At 40.8% G+C, this 20,535-nt stretch overlaps 2 protein-coding genes across 3 annotated transcripts in view; both read right to left on the bottom strand.

The window, feature by feature from the left end:
• The window catches only part of fgfrl1a (fibroblast growth factor receptor like 1a), a 92,974-nt gene extending 83,134 nt beyond the window's left edge, over positions 1–9,840 (bottom strand). Inside the window, exons 1-2 of the mRNA XM_082956007.1 lie at positions 9,303–9,840; positions 8,094–8,190 (exon numbers count right to left, since the gene is read on the bottom strand). Coding sequence (XP_082812133.1) covers positions 8,094–8,157 — 64 coding nt within the window. The 5' untranslated portion in view covers positions 8,158–8,190; positions 9,303–9,840. The remainder of the gene's footprint in view (positions 1–8,093; positions 8,191–9,302) is intronic.
• A 6,607-nt stretch (positions 9,841–16,447) lies between these two features.
• rnf4 (ring finger protein 4) lies at positions 16,448–19,998 on the bottom strand. Of its 2 annotated transcripts, none has more exons than XM_014212753.3 (8): positions 19,782–19,998; positions 18,953–19,079; positions 18,444–18,582; positions 18,294–18,370; positions 18,119–18,131; positions 17,857–17,980; positions 17,605–17,656; positions 16,448–17,468 (listed from the first exon to the last, which is right to left on the bottom strand). In XM_014212753.3, the coding sequence occupies exons 2-8, from the start codon at positions 18,962–18,964 to the stop codon at positions 17,319–17,321; spliced, it is 567 nt and encodes a 188-aa protein (XP_014068228.1). In that variant the 5' UTR covers positions 18,965–19,079; positions 19,782–19,998; the 3' UTR covers positions 16,448–17,318. The 2 variants fall into 2 exon arrangements, with proteins under 2 accessions (XP_014068228.1, XP_014068230.1); XM_014212755.3 differs by lacking the exon at positions 19,782–19,998 and adding an exon at positions 19,686–19,765.
• Positions 19,999–20,535: the final 537 nt, after the last annotated feature.

The raw sequence follows: 20,535 nt of genomic DNA, 5'->3' as shown, positions 1-20,535 counted from the left end.
TTTGCATATTTTTCAAACTGAATGTTATCATATCTTCAACCAAAACCTAATATTAGATAAAGGGAACCTGAGTTAAGAAATAACACAACAATGACTTACTTATTTCATTTATTTCATGTCAGCCAAAATGTTTGATTTTTGAATCATCTGTCCATAAAACATTTTTCGAGGAGTGTTGATGATCATTCAGGTGCTTTTTTGAAAAACTTGAGTCAACTTTTTGGATGACATTTGTTTTTGCCAGACATAATGTTACCAAACACTGCATTCGACAGTAAGAACCTTATACCAACGGCCAAGCATGGTGGTAGTAGTATGATGGTTTGGGGATGCTTTGCTGCCTCAGAACCTGGATGACTTGCCTTAATAGAAGGAACCATGAATTCTGCTCTGTATCAGATAATTCTACAGGAGAATGTCAGGCCATCCGTCTGTGAGCTGAAGCTGAAGTGCAGCTGAGTCATGCAGCAAGACAATGATCCAAAACACACAATCAAGTCTACAGTGCATTCGTAAATTATTCAGACCCCTTGACTTTTTCCACATTTTGTTACGTTTTAGTCTTATTCTAAAATTGATTTAAACATTGTTTTTTTCTACACACAATACCCCATAATGACAAAGCAAAAACCGGTTTTTAGGAATTTTTGCCAATGTATTAAAAATAAAAAACATGAATATCACATTTACATAGGTATTAAGACCCTTTACTCAAGGCTTTGTTTAAGCACCTTAGGCAGCGATTACAGCCTCGAGTCTTCTTGGATATGACGCTACAAGCTTGGCACACCTGTATTTGGGGAGTTTATCCCATTCTTCTCTGCAGATCCTCTCAAGCTCTGTCAGGTCGGAAGGGGGGGCGACGCTGCACAGCTATTTTCAGGTCTCTCCAGAGATGTTCGATCTGGTTAAAGTCCGGGCTCTGGTTGGGTCACTCAAGGACATTCAGAAACGTGTCCCGAAGTCACTCCTGCGCTGTTTTGGCTGTGTGCTTAGGGTCGTTGTCCTGTTGGAAGGTGAACCTTCACCCCAGTCTGAGGTCCTGAGTGGTCTGGAGCAGGTTTTCATCAAGGATCTCTCTGTACTTTGCTCCGTTCATCTTTCCTTTCAATCCCCAGCATGATGCTGCCACCACCATGCTTCGCCGTAGGGATGGTGCTAGGTTTCCTCCAGATGTGAGGCTTGGCATTCAGGCCAAATAATTCAATCTTGGTTTCATCAGATCAGAGAATCTTGTTTCTCATGATCTGAGAGTCCTTTAGGTGACTTTTGACAAACCCCAAGCGGGCTGTGATGTGCCTTTTACTGAGGAGTGGCTTTCGTCTGGCCACTCTACCATAAAGACCTAATTGGTGAAGTGCTGCAGAGATGGTTGTCCTTCTGAAAGGTACTCCCATCTCCACAGAGGAACTCTGGAGCTCTGTCAGAGTGACACTCCCCTGAATACTCAGTCTGGCCGAGCAGCCAGCTCTAGGAAGAGTCTTGGTGGTTCCAAACTTCTTCCATTTAAGAATGATGGAGGCTACTGTGTTGTTGGGGACATTCAATGCTGCAGAAATTGCTTGGAAACCTTCCCCAGATCTGTGCCTCGACACAATCCTGTCTTGAAGCTCTACGGACAATTCCTTTGACCCCATGGCTTCGTTTTTGCTCTGACATGCACTGTCAACTGTGGGACCTAATATAGACAGGTATGTACCTTTCCGAATCATGTCCATTCAATTAAATTTACCACAGGTGGACTCCAATCAAGTTGTAGAAACATCTCAAAGATGATCAATGGAAACAGGATGATCCTGAGCTCAACTTCGAGTCTCATAGCAAAGGGTCTGAATACTTATGTAAATATATTTTTTTTAAACAAAATTGTTACAATTTTGCTAAAGTTTCTAAAAACCTGTTTTCGCTTTGTCATTATGGGGTATTGTGTGTAGATTGATGAGCAAAAAATGTAATTTAATCCATTTTAGAATAAAGCAGAACATTACAAAATGTGGAAAAAGTCATGGGGTCTGAATACTTTCCGAATGCACTGTACATGAAAATGGTTAAAAAGTTTTGGAATGGCCTAGTCCAGACCTAATATCGATTGGGATGTTGTGCCAGGACTTGAGACAAGCAGTTCATGCTTGAAAACCCCCAAATGTTGCTGAGTGAAAGCAATTCCTCCACAGAGATGTGAGAGACTGATCAACAACTACAGAAAGTGTTTGGTTGTGGTCATTGCAGCTAAAGGTGATACAACCAGTTATTGAGTGTAAGGGGGCAATTACCTTTTCACACAGGGGCATTGGGTGTTGCATTACTTTGTTTAATTAAATAAATTAAATAAGTATAATTGTTATTCGTTATTTGTAAACTCAGGTTCCCTTTATCTAATTGTAGTTTTTGGTTGAAGATCTGATAACATTCACTATTAAAAAAATAGCTAGGAAAAAAAAAAGAAAATCAGAAAGGGTGCAAATACTTTTTCACAGCATTGTACAGTATCTAATTAAGACAGTGTTTCATTTTTCATATTTTTTAAATTTGTTTTATAATTTTTCTTCAAATTTGACAGTACAAAGTATTTTGGGCAGATTATTGACAAAAAAAGACAATCAAATCCATTTTAATTCCACTTTGTAACCCAACAAAATGTGGAAAATGTACCGGGATGTGAATACTCTCTGAAGGCACACAGAGGAGAAAAAGCAGAATCTGCAGGAGGACTGGTGTGTTATTGTAAGCTCCTGGTGAAAGGTCAGGCATGCACACTCCCTGCTGCCCTCTGACCTGTAGCAATGACCAAACACAGGCTCCAGCCACCAACAATAAACTATTGTTTCACCACTGTACGACACAATGCACTGTCTGTGAGAGTATGTGCTGCCCAGCCTCCTCACCCTCCTGCTGCCCAGCCATAGCTGTGTCTAACCTAGACTCAACAGACCTCTAGTCTGTCTGCCTGTCTGTCTATGTTGTGGCTATTTCAGGCAGGAAAGTATGTTAGTGTGGGTGTGGCATAGTTCCAATACATCCGCAACAATATAAAGATGTTGCCTTCAGTGGCTAATGTGTTTGCAACATTGATTAACGCAGACTGGGGTAGAGGCTTCTGGCTAGCCTAATGGAAGTCATGTCAGACAAGACTGGAGGACTGCAGGGAGGACTGGTGAAAACAGTAGGCCAGTTGGACTGCAGGAGAGCTCTCTATCTTTCCCTCCTCTATTCTAATGGAGCTGTTTCTCCTCACTCCTACACAGGGCACCTATCCCAGTCCCATTGAACACCATGATTCTGTACCAGGAGGACTAGTGCAGGGTGTCCTCATACCACCCTCTGCCATTGTGGGATAAAAACCATCAACCTACCCCTGAGGTGTCTTGATGGACACATTAAAACACAAACACCAGACGTGCTTAAACTAACATTGACTTTATCTGAGCTCCTGTTTAATTCAGTTCCTTTTGAAGCCAGACTTTGCTTCCTAATCACCACATCCTCAACTCAGCAACATGCTGTTCCCAGTCTTAAATCAATTTACGACCTCCTGGGTAACACAGCTTCATTACTGGGGAATGTGATTAGCAGCCCAATGCTAATAAGGAGAAGCGAGAGAAAGATGGTTGCTGTGTAAACACCATCTGACATGCTAATAATCACTTTATGGCCTGTAGTCTGACAGAAGCCTTGCTCGATGGATCTATCCTCCTCATTGACATGCACTGAAGCAGATCTCTCATTCCTCACTCACACTCAGCTCTGTTTGTCACGTCTGGAAGACGGTTTATGTCTGAGATTTGCCTGATGGTTTTGTGTGCATCATTTACTGGAAATGCCAATAGGAATTTATTATAACTTTGCAATATAGTATTTACATTTTATGACACATTTGTCTCAATACACACACTTTGCCATTGTTAATAACACTGACTTTAACCAAGACATATGCATCAATTCCTATTCTAAATGTAACTACTGTTTGCTTAACCCACACTCTAGGCACTGTGGATATTATACAGAGCTGTGAAGGGACCAAAGGCTACCTAGTGGCTCAGCTATGTTTCTCCAACACTCTAAATTAACTTCACACATTCCCTCTGGCTTAGAGCTATCCATAAACTGCTGCAGTGGGAGGAGTGTGAGGTGGGAAGGGAGAGATGGAGGGAGGGACGGATGGACGGAAAGAGGGTGAGATGGAAAGAGGGTGAGATGGAGGGAGGGAGAGAGAGATTGAAGGAAGGAGCGATGGAGGGAGGGAAGAAGATATGGAACGATGGAAGGAGAGAGAGAGGGACTCAACCTCATCTCAGTTTCTATTGACTTTTAGAAGGCTCAGAGGAATACAAGAAAGTTAGATAAGCAGACTGTATTTATTTTCATTGTATACGTTTAGAGCATCAGCCCGTTTGGTGGTTTACTCTATAAAGATGTGTCCAGATGCTCAATCATGAATCCTGGAGGGCTGCCACTCATTGACACACCAGCATGTAGCCGCACGGTGGTCCTAGTTTGTACAAACAGCACAGCAGGCCCCTACAAACCAAACAGCTCCACCTCCAAAAGCCCCCACATCTCCACGTGTCCATATGGCTGCCCGTCTCCATTGACTAAAAGCAAATGCTGCTAGTATTTAGTCTACCTTTTCTGCACCATGATCCTGTACGTCATAATGAGTCAGACTTTACTAAACAAGACAATGATACCAAGGTGAATGCAGTTCAATTTCATTTGTGATCATAATTTTGTTTTTTTAACTGTTATGGTAACTATCCCATGACTTACTTGTTTCCCCATTTAGTTGGCACAGATGTTAATACCCACATTTCGGCATTAATAGTCTCTCTCTCGACCATGCAGACCCTGAATCATTGCATAAGCTTATATAGTTCATATGCCTCTCTGGCAGCTGGGCCCAAACTGTGCTTCCGCATGTAGCGGAAAATATTTGTCATCTGACGTGATGTTCTGCATTCCCCGTGCACCAAGGACACACAGGAACAGCAAACTCTTATTTAGGAGGGGAGAACTCAAATGGGGTCGAGGGTTATTGTTGTTCCTTTGGAATGACATGTTAGTCATTTAGCAGATGCTCTTATCCAGAGCTACTTACAGGAGCAATTAGGGTTAAGTGCCTTGCTCAAGGGCACAGAGAGATTTTTCACCTAGTCGTCTTCGGGATTCGAACCAGAAACCTTTCAAAATGCATTCCCTACTCCACATCATAGCAAAAGTGTTGTTACGTGTGCTGTAGTTTTGAAAGTATGTTCCTTTTCTACTCCTGAAGTTCCCATCTGAAGGTATGAAACTAAGGTCACAAAATAATTATAGAATGTCAGCATATGTTTTGATGTGGACTCAAGATTTTCTACTGTATGTTGAGTTGCCATTGTTGACCCCCCCACACTATGTCCAAAGCCCAGCGTTGGGTCAAATGGAGTGCAAAGTATCTCAGATCACGTGGAAAATAATCTCTGATTCGGTTTCAGTATCTCTGAGCTATTTTGTTTTCTGTACAACCACCATGCTTGTCTCAGTCTTATCAAACCTGTCATATCAGACTTCATGAAGAAAGGAAGAAGTTTGTTTCTCTAATATCCGCATGCCATCGTCTATCTCTCCCTCTGTGTACCCAGTGAGGCGCTAGCTAGGCTAACCCCAGTGAGGCGCTAGCTAGGCTAACCCCAGTGAGGCGCTAGCTAGGCTAACCCCAGTGAGGCGCTAGCTAGGCTAACCCCAGTGAGGCGCTAGCTAGGCTAACCCAGTGAGGAACCCCCTCCGATATCATCACCAGGAAGACCAGTAAGGTTGTCTCTTCTACCTTTAAGCCCACAGCTATCCTTGCCACCTTGCTCCATTCACGATCAGAAACACTGTGGCATTGCACAGCAAACAAACATAAATTGCTTAATCTAATCGCATTGCTCTCTATGGGTCTCTGTTTACTTTTGCTTAAGCGTCTCCATGACTGCTTGACTGTTTGACTCACTGATCCTATCTGCCTGAGTGCCGTGTGTTTGGCTCCCCATGCCCCCTTGCTTTCCCCACAAACAGACAGATAGAGAGGCAGACATACAGAAAGGCAGGCCAGAGCAAGCAGACTGACAGACACACACAGACACACAGACAGACAGACAGACAGACAGACAGACAGACAGACAGACAGACAGACAGACAGACAGACAGACAGACAGACAGACAGACAGACAGACAGACAGACAGACAGACAGACAGACAGACAGACAGAGACAGGCAGACTAGAAGTCTGTTGAGTCTAGCTCAGACACAGCTACGGCTGGTCAGCAGGATGGTGAGGAGGCTGGGCAGCAGGAGGGTGCGGAGGCTGGGCAGCAGGAGGGTGAGGAGGGTGGGCATCAGGAGGGTGAGGAGGCTGGGCAGCAGGAGGGTGAGGAGGGTGGGCATCAGGAGGGTGAGGAGGCTGGGCAGCAGGAGGGTGAGCATCAGGAGGGTGAGGAGGGTGGGCATCAGGAGTGTGAGGAGGGTGGGCATCAGGAGTGTGAGGAGTTTGGGCAGCAGGAGGGTGAGGAGTACACTATCTGCACACCTCACTTGACACTTGCACACTGCGCTGCAGTCAAAAGGTGTGATTTAGGCAGGGTCCATTAGAAAACGGAGGGTGCCAAAAGCTGTGTGATCAAGGCAGGGTCCATTAGAAAACAGAGGGTAGTCCCTAAGTCCGAATGGACTATACCACTAACTTGAGTTACACAACCACAATTTTGTACAGCAAAATACAAAGTTGTGAATCAGCAGCTTGTCATAGATATCATCAGTCCTCACTGTGGTGATGCACTTTTTGAAGATGGTTGCCTACAGATCTACTTCAGGTGAAAGGTTGTGGGTAGAGGGAATTGCTCATAAATATTCATTTTTGGGGAGGGTAAACTAATTGTATCTGATCCAAACACTTTTTCACTAAAGCATACTTACCAGAAGTCCACTGGAACGCTCTGATAATAAAATGATGTGCATTGCGAGCAAATACGGCTCTAGACAGTTAGCATACAGTGGCACTGAGTTCCTGCTATCTATTACCACTTATAGTGTAAATTCAATCCCCCATGGGGTGCAAAGAAAACATTTGAAATGTGGACTTACATTTATTGAGGTATTGTGTTGGGGAGAAAAGTGTAATAATCACCTTGAAAATTAAGATTAGGGGCTCAATTCAATACAACCCGCATTGCCGTATTTACGGAGTAGCTCTTTTTCCCAATAGTGAAATTATCTCATAGATCCGTCTTGGGTACTGTATAAAAACCTACTACCAGGGTGACTCCTCTCACAGGTATGCTTTCACTTTTCAGATTTAAAAAGTGTGTCGGCATGGGATGAATTTTGTCAATAAAGGATAAGACAAATGTATATCTGCCCCATGTGGTATTAGAAATCACAACCATTGAACTATGAGCCAACTTTCTTGGCAGCCTGCACCACCAGTCAGAGCGGTTAGGAAAAAATACAATGAGTTGACACGACCACCATTGTCATCCATTTCTTGTTATGATGGATGTAGCTACGAATAGAAAGGTATAATCCTCATAGTTTACATGTTTTTTTTCCCTTAGTAAAAGCCCATAGATATGTATGAAATGGTAAGCAAAAACGTTGTATTTGGTCATATGTGGAAATGTGCCCTACTGCCTTTTAGAATGTTGTGTAACGTCAGTAGTCTATTCAAGGAAGCATCATGCAAAATATATTGGCACACTCCACTTACCAAGACCATTGGCAAATAAGGCCCGCTGTCACCTGCTTTTATAGTAAGCCTTGCGGTGGTACCACCCAGCACATCTAGAAGGGAGTGTATTTCATACTGAACCCCTACCTTAAGATGACGTAGAGGCACCTTCTCAAGGTGCCTCTACATCACAATTTCAATGGTAGAGTTGAACCGCTAGGGGGAAAGAGCTAGATTTACTACTAAAAGACCAAAATATATCACTTTTGCAATGAACTGTCAAAACGAAGACCAGAACTTATGTGTCTCACTATAACTTAGCCTTAAACATCTGGTTTTCCATCAAAAAAAGTGACTCTTTAAAACACTTTCAGTTGTTATTGTTGCTTACTACTAAGTTACTACTCACCCCGTGCACAGTCAGACAACAGGATTATTTCACAAATGAGCAGGCAAATCCATAAATGCCCCATTCTTTCTGGATCGCAGGTTTCAACACTTCAAATCTGGGATAAGGAGAAAACAAGACAATTCACAGTGAGGCGAGGTGCAACAACACATACTGGTTTTATCCACATCATCTCTAAGCTACTGGATACGGTTTTACAACAACAATATTATCTCACAGACGTTTCTTTGGAAGTGGGATAGTCAAGGCATTGAGTAAATCTAACAGATTTACAGTCTTGTAACTAGTGACATTAAAACAAGTTGTTAATCATTTAACAGACTGGAAAATACAAGAATTCTGTTCCCAACACTAGATAATGTGCTTTTGGAAAAGCAATTTAGGCTTTTTATTTATGATCTTCATTCAAACGAGCAGCTCTTATTCTGTTCATATGACCCTCTGTTTCTGGATAGAGGAGTTATTCTTTCTGCCACTTTGTACATCAAATTGTAAGTCATTTGAAATTAGGAACATCCTTTAGAGTTTAGAATTTAATCTGTGATAAGAATTATCAACATGACATAACATTGACTGTTATATTAAAGCATCTGCTATTGGGGAACTAGATATGTCCTCCTAACTCATTGTATTAGAATTGGTTATAGATACTGATGTATAAACTACAGTTAATCTACCTGCTAATGAACCATCCACATATATCATAAAATAAACATGTCCTATGTGAGTTGGGTCGAGGCCAGGGTCCTCATTGTTGCAGCACCCCTGGAGCAATTAGGGTTAAGTGCCTTGCTCAACAGATTTTTCACATAGTCGACTCAGAAAGGTTGGAACTACCTTTCGGTTACTGACCCAACTCGCTAACCACTAGGCTACATTCCGCTCTAGATCAGTGAGACATGGTGAATCAGTGGAATGACAACATTCTACACTCAAAAGTGGACAACAAATAATAGCTTTTATAAGGTAATATAGACTAACTATATTTTATGATGAACACAAACATTTTGATTTATGCAATACAGCTGTGTACTGTCCTATTACTAAAACATTAGTAATAATATGTAGTATTAATTAAAAGTTGTCTACTTATGACTTTTCTAAAATAAACACGCATCCTTCTAAAATCAGCTGGCTAAAAATAATCACATTGTAACCAGGGCCAAAAACACATCTTAAAATAATACAAGTTACTAAGTAGTGACTTACCTGAAATGTCCTGCAGCAATGATTTGTATTGAATCGGTTTCCCACTAACGGCAAGTCAATCATTCTTATTGCCTTTACATTTGCATCAAAGGTGATCTAATCCAAATAATCAAAAAAACAATATCAACTGAACGTTGAACTGCACGCACTGTCGCTCAGGTACCTGTGGCTCAGTTATTGAAAACAATTGTACCCTCCAATACAAAGAACACTATTGAACGTCAATATCAAACATGCGAGAGATCAAATCTAGTTCTAGTTTTTTGAATGAGTCATCACATAACGCTCGTGCGAGACCACCACACCGGACAGAACGCGTGCGTAAAAACTAAATATATAAAAGTCCTCTGCTCGCGGTAGGCTACAGTTAACTCCTACCCTTATGAATTTCGGAAGAGACGCTGTAGGCCTAATCTGTTTATTTATTTTTTTATCGCAATTTTCATTTGCATCCAAATACCTTTTTGCAATAATTGAGCTAACAGACCTTGCCATCCAGTAATCGACCGCAGGCAAACAAACAGCCGAGGGAAAGGCGGTCCATCCCAGCTCGGAACTTTTGCCCAATCACAGTGTAGCCCTAGTCACAGCTACTCAACAAATTGTAAAAATTAACTCTTTCGTATTAGCCTACACCTAGGGCAGGTCTGCTGAAAACATGGACGACATCATAATAATACAAATATATATAATATATATATATATATATATATATATATATATATATATATATATATATATATATATATGCATCATAATAATTGTAAAAAAAATATATATATATAGTCTAATATACATAATCACAAAATATATAACAATAAAACATTAATGTAATAAATGCATTATAATGTAATTACAATGTAATGATAGTTAATATTCAATTGAATTTCTATTCCCACTATGTAATCAGACACATTGACTAATGATTGAAATGGTATAGTTTGGGTGTTAGAAAATTGGTCAAAAATATTCATAAAAGAAAATTGTCATTTAAAGAAAAAATGTAATATGACAAAGTGTCATTTTATCAGACCCAGATTAAGCATTATCTTGGATTAAAACAAGCTCCATGTAAAATCTCCATTGAGAATTTACTCCTGGACTAGGTTAAATCTGTATCCAGGAAATCGGCCCCATGTGGTTCTTAATAAATTCATCAAGTAACACACCGATGTACTGAGAAGGAACATTAGATGAACCTGCATAACAATAATTAATTTAATTTGTAAGGCGCGGAAGAAAATAACAAATGTAGTACAAATAATAATAAAAAACAATCCAAAACACAGAAGATTGTAAGCAGACAACAATCAAAGCTATATACAGGTGTCGTCAGATCTGGTGGGTAGGAGAACTGAATTAACAGAGGTCTTTGAAAGCTTATCTGAAGAGCTCAGTCTTTAGCTGTTCCTTAAACGAGGCCAGAGACTCTGCAGCCCTGACAGTGACTGGAAGTGCGTTCCATAGCCGAGGAGATGCACAGCTGAAAGCCCTGTCACCCATAGTTTTTAGTCTGATGTTGGGATGCTGAAGGGAAATGGACCTGGAGGAGTGAAGGCTGCAGGATGGTAGGATGTCAGACAGGTACTTGGGTCCAGAGTTGTGGATAGCTTGGTAGGTGTGAATCAGGATTTTAAAGTCAATGCATGAGCATTTGGGGAGCCAGTGGATGTTGAACAGCACTGGAGTGATGTGCTCACGGAGGGAGGTGTACGTGCAGCACAGTTCTGGACATATTGTAGCCTGTTTAGACACATGGCATACGCACCAACAAACAGAGCTATTCAGTAGTCCAGGCAGAGCAAGATACAGGCGTGGATGAGTCGTTCTGCTGCAGGTTGTGACAGCAAAGGTCGTAACCTGGCAATGTTCTGTAGATGGAAAAATTCAGGTTTGGTCACACTTTTGATGTACGCCTCAAACGAGAGCGGACTGTCAAATATCGCACCCAGGTTGAGAACCTCACTGGAGGAGAGGACCTTGTCACCAATATATCAATTATCATTGATCCTACTTTAATTAAGCGACTTGTAGTCAAAACAATGTTTGCTTCTTTGCTCTCAAACTTTAAAGCACAGGAAAAAACTGAAGGGGATTGTTACACAGACAAAGTTCAATAGTTGCCCTCCAATAAAAGTTTAATCCACTGACATAGAGCAGCTGCTACATTATCAATATGTATTATAATATACTGTATATTGTATAGCCCTCATGCTTACAGTGCATTCGGAAAATAATCAGATTTTTTCCACATTTTGTTACGTTACAGCCTTAGTCTAAAATTGATCAAATTGTCCCCCCCCCCCCCCCCCCATCAATCTACACACAACACCCCATAATGTGCAACTGAGCAAGAGGACAAGTACATTCGTTTTTGCTCTGACATGCACTGTCAACAGGGGGATCTTATATAGGAAGGTGTGTGCTTTTTCAAATCATGTCCATTCAATTGAATTTACCACAGGTTGACTCCAATCAAGTTGTAGAAACATATGAAGGATGATCAATCTGAGCTCAATTTAGAGTCTCATAGCAAAGAGTCTGAATACTCATGTAAATAAGGTATTTCTGTTTTTTATTTAATACATTTACAAAAATGTCTAAAAACCTGTTTTCACTTTGTCATTATGGGGTATTGTGTGTAGATAGATGTGGACCTTTGTTATTTAATCCAAAATAAAAATCTGAAATATCACATTTAAGTATTCAGACACTTTACTCAGTACTTTGTTGAAGTACCTTTGGCAGCGATTACAACCTTGAGTCTTCTTGGGTATGACGCTACAAGCTTGGCACACCTATATTTGGGGAGTTTCTCCCATTCTTCTCTACAGATCATCTCAAGTTCTGTCAGGTTGGATATGGAGCATTGCTGCTCAGAGATGATTGATCGGGTTCAAGTCCGGCTCTGGCTGGGCCACTCAAGGAACTTCAGAGACTTGTCCCGAAGCCACTCCTGCATTGTCTTGGCTGTGTGCTTAGGATCGTTGTCCTATTGGAAGGTGAACCTTCGCCCCAGTCGGAGGTCCTGAGCACTCTGGGGCAGGTTTTCATTGAGGATCTCTGTACTTTGCTCTGTTCATCTTTCCCTCAATCCTGACTAGTCTCCCAGTCCCTGCCGCTGTAAAACATCCCCACAGCATGCTGCCGCCACCACCATGCTTCACCGTAGGGATGGTGCCAGGTTTCCTGTAGACGTGACACTTGGCATTCAGGCCAAAGAGTTCAATCTTGGTTTCATCAGAACAGAGAATGTTGTTTCTCATGGTCTGAAAGTCTTTAGATGCCTTTAGGCAAACTCCAAGTGGGCTGTCATGTGCCTTTTACCGAGAAGCGGCTTCCATCTGGCCACTCTACCATAAAGGCCTGATTGGTAGAGTGCTGCAGAGATGGTTGTCCTTCTGGAAGGTTCTCCCATCTCCACAGAGGAACTCTAGTGCTCTGTCAGAAAGACCATTGTGTTCTTGGCCACCTCCCTTCCCCCCAGATTGCTCAGTTCGACTGGGCAGCCAGCTCTAGGAAGAGTATTGGTGGTTCCAAACTTCTTCCATTTAAGAATGATGGAGGCCACTGTGTTCTTAGGGACCTTCAGTGCTGCAGAGATTTTTTTGGTTCCCTTCCCCAGATCTGTGCCTCGACACAACCCTGTCTTGGAGCTTTACGAACTATTCCTTTGACCTCATAGCTTGGTTTTATTCTGAAACGCACTGTCAACTGTGAAACCTTATATAGACAGGCCTGTGCCTTTCCAAATCTTGTCCATTCAATTGAATTTACCACAGATTGACTCCATCAAGTTGTAGAAACATCTCAAGGATGCTCAATGGAAACAGGATGCACCTGAACTCAATTTCGAGTCTCATAGCAAAGGGTCTGAATACTTATGTAAATAAGGCATTTCTGTTTTTTAATTAATACATTTGCAAATAATTCTAGAAACCTGTTTTCACTTTGGCATTATGGGGTATTGTGTGTAGATTAATTTACATTTTTTATTTCATCCATTTTAGAATAAGGCAGTAACGTAATAAAATGAGGATAAAGTCAAGGGGGTCTAAATACTTTCCAAATTGCCTGTATATATATATATATATATATATATATATATATATATAAATAAAAATCATGATGAATAAAATGGGTAAGAATTCAATGATATTATGCTATTTATATGCTTTAATTACATAAACAGTGAAATGTCTTAATGACCTTGGTAGGCTGCTTTTGTGTTTATCCTATGGATTCTTGGACAACTGAGAGCATGTGCAAAAAGATAGGGACCCTTAGTGGAGATTTGAGAGAATGCATGCCACAAATGAGTCAGCCAACAGTAGCTGGTAGTACAACATATTTAAATACTTAAATAGTTACAAATTAAGTGTTAAGTCAGTGATATCCACTACGGTTCAAAAGTTTGGGGTCACTTACACATTTCCTTGTTTTTAAAAGAAAAGCACAATTTCTGTCCATTAAAATAACATAGAATTGATCAGAAATACAGTGTAGACATTGTTAATGTTGTAAATGACTATTGTAGCTGGAAAAGGCAGATTGATTATGGAATATCTTCATAGGCGTACACAGGCCCATTATCAGCAACCATCACTCCTGTGTTCCAATGGCACGTTGTGTTAGCTAATCCAAGTTTATCATTTTAAAAGGCTATGTGATCAGAAGAAAACCCTTTTGCAATTATGTTAGCACAGCTGAAACTGTTGTGCTAATTAAAGAAGCAATAAAACTGGCCTTCTTTAGACTAGTTGAGTATCTGAAGCATCAGCATTTGTGGGTTCGATTACAGGCTCAAAATGGCCAGAAATAAAATAACTTTCTTCTAAAACTTGTCAGTCTGTTCTTGTTCTGAGAAATGAAGGCTATTCCATGCGAGAAATTGCCAAGACACTGAAGATCTCGTACAACGCTTTGTACTACTCCCTTCACAGAACAGCTCAAACTGGCTCTAACCAGAATAGAAAGAGTGGGAGGCCCCGGTGAATAAGTGAACAAGTACATTAGAGTGTCTAGTTTGAGAAACAGACACCTCACAAGTCCTCAACTGGCAGCTTCATTAAATAGAACCCGCAAAACACCAGTCTCAACTTCAACAGTGATGCTGGCCTTCTAGGCAGAGTTCCTCTGTCCAGTGTCTGTGTTCTTTTGCCCATCTTAATCTTTTATTGGCCAGTCTGAGATATGGATTTTTCTTTGCAACTCTGCCTGGAAGGCCAGCATCCCGGAGTCGCCTCTCCACAATCCTGTCTCGGAGATCTACAGACAATTCCTTCGACCTGATGGCTTGGTTTTTGCTCTGGCGTGCACTGTCAAATGTGAGATCATATATAGACAGGTGGTGCCCCTTTCCAAATCATGTCCAATCAATTGAATGTACCACAGGTGGACTCCAATCAAGTTGTAGAAACATCAAGGATGATCAATGGAAACAGGATGCAACTAAGCTTAATTGATTCTCATAGCAAAGGCTCTGAATACTGACGTAAATAAGGTATTTTATTTTTTACAATTAGAAAATATTATGGATAACCTGTTTTCATGTCATCATTAATAAGGCGGTCTCATAAAATGTGGGAAAAGTCAAGAGGTCTGAATACTTTCCTTAGGCACTGTATATATACAGTACTAGTCATAAGTTTGGACACACCTACTGATTCAAGGGTTTTTCTTTATTTTGACTATTTTCTACATTGTAGAATAATAGTGAAGACCTCAAAACTATGAAATAACACATATGGAATCACGTAGTAACCAAGGAAAGGGTTAAACAAATCAAAATATATTTTATATTTGAGATTCTTCAAAGTAGCCACCCTTTGCCTTGATGACAGCTTTGCACACCATGGACTTAGCCCTATTTGGTAAAATACCATCTTCTGTATACCACCCCTACCATGTGACAACATAACTGATTGGCTCAAACACATTAAGATGGTAATAAATTCTGCAAATCCAGGCACACCTGTTAATTCAAATGCATTCCAGGTGGCTACCTCACGAAGCTTGATGAGAGAATAGGGCTAAGCCCACATTATGGTAAGAACAGCTCAAATAAGCAAAGAGAAATGACAGTCTATCATTACTTTTATACATGAAGGTCAGTCAATACAGAACATTAAGAACTTTAAAAGTTTCTTCAAGTGCAGTCGTAAAAACCATCAAGCGCTATGATGAAACTGGCTCTCATGAGGACCGCCACAGAAAAGAAAGACCCAGAGTTACCTCTGCTGCAGAGGATAAGTTCATTAGAGTTACCAGCCTCAGAAATTGCAGCCCAAATAAATGCTTCAGAGTTCAAGTAACAGACATCTCAACAACAACTGTTCAGGAGACTGCATGAATCAGGCCTTCATGGTCAAATTGCTGCAAAGAAACCACTACAAAAAGGACACCAATAAGAAGAGACTTGCTTGGGCCAAGAAATACATGCAATGGACATTAGACCGGTGGAGTCCAAATTTGAGATTTTTGCCTCCAACCAGTTTCTATGTGAGACACAGAGTAGGTGAACAGATGAACTCCACATGTGTGGTTCCCACAGTGAAGTATGGTGGAGGTGTGATAGTTCTTTGCTGGTGACACAGTCTGTGATTTATTCAGAATTCAAGGCACACTTAACAAGCATGGCTACCACAGTATTATACCAAGGAGTGATGGAGTGCTGCATCAGATGACTTGGCCTCCACAATCACCAGACCTCAACCCAATTGAGATGGTTTGGGATGAGTTGGACCACAGAGTGAAGGAAAAGCAGCCAACAAGTGCTCAGCATATGTGGGAACTCCTTCAAGACTGTTGGAAAAGCATTCCAGGTGAAGCTGGTTGAAAGAACGCAAAGCTGTCAAAGGCAAAGGGTGGCTACTTTGAAGAATCTAAAATATATATTATGATTTGTTTAACACTTTCAGTTACTACATGATGCCATATGTGTTATTTCATAGTTTTGATGTCTTCCCTATTATTCTACAACGTAGAAAATAGTAAAAATAAAGAAAAACCCTTGAATGAGTGGGTATATCCAAACTTTTGACAGGAACTGTAGATCTCTCTCAGGTTAGCATGAGTGCTCAACAATGCACTCTCCTACCTCGGGGTCTCTTCTCAGTCTGTCACAAAGATACCTGAAACAATACTTTCAATCAACATTTTTATTGAACCTTAAATTAACTTATGCATCTCTATCCACACATACACAAAATTATTTACAACAATGGTGATGACAATTCAAGCAACACCCACCATTCAGACATCCACCTACTCAGCAGCAATAATCAGATGTTTCTACTGGAGTTAGAGTTGGGTCTCCTGTGGCAACGTGTAACTTTTTGGGCAACCAGACCAAATTTGCATAGAAATTTGGGTTATAGATCTATTATTCTACTTTAAAGCAAGGCTAAGAAGCGGTATATGTGTTCTATTTCTATGCTTAAGTTTTGTTTGAGTCTTACTTTCAGTTTTGTACACAAGCTTAAAAAAGCTGAAACAATATTTTTGGTTATGGAAATAATTTAATGGTTTAGATGTACAATGATTCTCTACACTATACTAGCTTACTTTGTCATATAAACTGATATTAGACTAACTATTAGAGTTTTAGCAACCAGGAAATGGTGGCGCGCTTTCTGCATAGTGCAACTTAAGTGCCATCAACACAACATTGACTTCTTAAGATAAAAATAAAAGGAGCAAGTTGCTAAATGAAAATAAACTCTAAAATGTGGCATTTCATTAAAACAGTATCTGATCAAAGGTAATATAGCTTCTGAGCTTAGTTTTTTCTTGGTTGTGGTCACTGGTGATGCAGATCCACAACGATCTTATTACTATGAAATGAATGACCAGCAGTAAGAGAATAGGTGGAATATATTTTGTTTTTTAAATGTAGGTAAATGTCTGCTGGCATAAGAGTGAGTCATTGTAGAAGAAACATCGGTTGAATGTGTATGTAACCGAAAAGGTATGCTTGTCCAGTAGGGGGCAGTGATAGTCGGGTATGATTCAAAGTCAGATGTATATGGGGTGGTATTGCCTGTGGGTCAGTTTCTTTCTGCAGGTTGGGCAAGTGTGGGATCTCGACAGTGAGTCGCGGAGGCACTGACTGCAGAAAAGGTGACCACATTTTGTGGAGACCACTAGTCTGCCACTTTCAATGATCTAGAGGAAGAGGAAAACAGGATCTTAGTTGAAGGGACAACTTCACATTCTGGTAGCTACACAGCAATTACAGAAACAGTTTGGCATAGTCACCTTCACACACACACACACACACAATGAAGTATGCTTCTCTTACCTCAGCATAGGAGTCCATACACACTGGGCAGCTGACTGTACCTGGCGTAGACCTGTGGAGAACAGACCATCAGGATCTACCGCAACTCAAGATCATGATTTCAGTGGTCACATGCCAATATTATGAGTGGATAAATGAGATTGATGCTTTTATGTGCCCTAACGCAAATATTCTAGTAAAATTGTTGTACTTTTTTTTTTTTATATGTCATCTGATTCGATTAGCATGGTCAGAGAGGTTGTTAGTTAGTACCTGGCTCTACTGCTGGCCTGTAGAGAAGATAGGAGGTCAGCACTGAGGCTCCCATTGGCATCCCCCTCCTCATCACTGCTCAGCACGTAACTCTCACCGCGAACTCCACGTCTGCCCCGAAGCCCTGATATATGCCATTTAGCAGATAAACATGCATTTTTCGAACTGAGTTTGTCTGATGTAGTGATGAATGATTACTTGAGGGTCAAAACATATAGTTAATCTAAATATAAATCTCTGATTGAGGAAAACAATGAATTACCTTCATCGACAACCTGGTCTCCCCATCAGAAATCATGCAGTGGTGGAAAATAAGAAAATAGAAACATCAAATGTCAACATTTCAGTCTTTAAACAGTGACAAAAGCTTATTGTTATCAATACATTTAAAACAGCTAATGCATACATCATTATTTGCATAGAGTTCCCAAACTCACCACCACAGAATCATTGTTGGTCAAGTCAACCACAGTCGGCTCAGAACCTTCACATGTCAAGTCCACCACCTCCTCACCTGCACAGCCAAAAGAAAGTTTGAAACCTATCCATAATCAACCAGAGAAAGGCATAAAGCCATTGGTACTCACTGCTAGTCCTACTGCTCTCCAGCACAGCAATGGTCTCAGCAGCAGCAGCTGCACGAAGTGGCACAGTGGTGGTGACTCTGCTACTCTTGGCTGTGCGTCTGGAACTTGAGGGGGCTCCAGTCCTTCTCTTCCTCTGTGTCTGTGACAAAGTACAGCTTCTTAGAAACCAGACCCCTTTGCTTAAGTGAAAATGAAACTGAAGGTCTTGGAGGGTTATCATGTGGCAGGAATGTAGGCCTACAACGAACACTACACATTGCCTGCTACCTACCGTAGGCTGAATGCTAGAACAGCCATTTCCATGTTAAAAATGTTATGGGATGCATGTTCTCCGTCAGGCCACTCTAGTAGGCCTATATTATGATCAAATAGCCTCAGCAGGTACAGCCTCAGTGTTCACAGTAAACACACACTGGAAGTTGCAAGGAATTTTCACAACGTTGCGCTCAGCATAACTGACATTTTCTCTGTGCGTAAAAAAATTGAGGGATGTAAAGGTGAGAACTTACTGTACTGCTCATGTTGTGATGGGAAAGGTGTGGATGAAAATCGGTAAAATGTCACGTAGCTTTAGTACACCCTGAAAAATCTACATCCGTTCCAACTCAAGCTCTTGAGACCAATTTAACAATAAATCTGTGGAAATAAAATAAACCAATGACGTTACAAACCAAGCAGTCACATCTGATAAACACAACACACACCAGGCATGAGCCGTTACAATATTTAGATTTTGTTTGTTGAAAAATAGAAACCTATTAGCTAGCTAATAAAACCAAACAGCACCACAATCCATCTCAGTCTCTGTGCTTCTCTGCTTAGAGAAATAAAACGTGAGTTTAGATAGCTAGCTACGTTTATCCACAAACATTATAACTAACCAATTGTTGTGTGGTTTAGCTGCTGTGATAACAAGAACAGCTGGTTAGTTAGCTAGCTAGCTAATGCGGTTAGCCTGCATATTAGCTGGGTCTGAGCAGGGCAGCTCATCAAGCATAGGCTTATCCCGAGAACATGGTCATTAACACGGTTTATTAAGCATGACATGTGTCTAAACAACTAGTTAAAGTATATGGTTATCACAAATGCAGTCGATATTGAAAACATGAGCTATAGTATCTAGAATTAAAATTTTAGCTAACGAACAAAGCAAAGCCAGCTAACTTAGCTAGTAACGCTAACACGCTCCTATGCAAGCTCTACCTCCTTGTAAAATAGGCTTACAACCGGAGTCGGCTTTACCTAACATTAACAAACGCATTCAACATTTGGGTGAGTTGACTGGTGACAGCTAGATGTATCAAATTATAAATAATCCAGGTTTAAAATGGTACATACCTTTTCAATCACTTTTTGAAAAACAACTTCCTCTCTCCTGTAGCCTGCTAACCAAATACAACGGGAAACGCTTCTTCTTCTTTGGGGTTGGGTTGGCGGATCGCATCCACACGCCCCACCTTCATAGAATGAGAAAATGCAGCAGCAGCCCCGGTGGGCAGAGCTGGGCACGTCGGACTGGGACACGTTTTTTAAGCTTGTCACTTTACAATGGGTCCACCATACTCATGTGTAGCCTGAGATCAGTGTATTGCATTTAATTTCGTCTTTGAGTTAAGAAAATATATATTTCAGTAGTAAACAGGAAAACATCAACGAGTTCCAGACAGTTCACAATAGAAAATACCAGAGGGGCATCGTTTACTAGGCTACCTAAATTATTGGGATCATCACATTAAGTTAGTTGACAACACAGACCATGGGACGCCTTTTCTCACGAATATGTATTTGTCAAAGGTCCGCGGTGGGTGTGTGTAAATTATACGATTATATTGGATACAGGTTTATAGCAGCGCATGTCATCTATTCCTTTACTCGTATAGCATTTCTACGTAGAAGCCATATCAGCAAGGGAAAATCATTGTTCTCACTTTATGATAGAATATTCAGATTTTATGCCTGACTGTGGCGCTCTTTACCTGAATTGTTAGGATTTTCATGTGATCACAACAAAAATACTTATTTTGCTCAAATAGGGATATAATTAAATTGTGTTTTTGAGGTGGGCCTGGCTGAGAATATAACATTCCGTTTT

This window comes from Salmo salar, chromosome 09 (genome assembly GCF_965601325.2).
Source record: "Salmo salar chromosome 09, fSalSal1, whole genome shotgun sequence".
NCBI lineage: Eukaryota > Metazoa > Chordata > Actinopteri > Salmoniformes > Salmonidae > Salmo > Salmo salar.
This window is presented reverse-complemented; position numbering and strand designations above follow the sequence as displayed.

Coding starts and splice junctions, on each gene's coding strand:
- rnf4 (XM_014212753.3), bottom strand. Junction 18,371..18,443: donor GGAGAGCAGTAGGACTAGCA/GTGAGTACCAAT, acceptor TTGGCTGTGCAG/GTGAGGAGGTGGTGGACTTG. Junction 17,657..17,856: donor CAGGCCAGCAGTAGAGCCAG/GTACTAACTAAC, acceptor TGTTCTCCACAG/GTCTACGCCAGGTACAGTCA.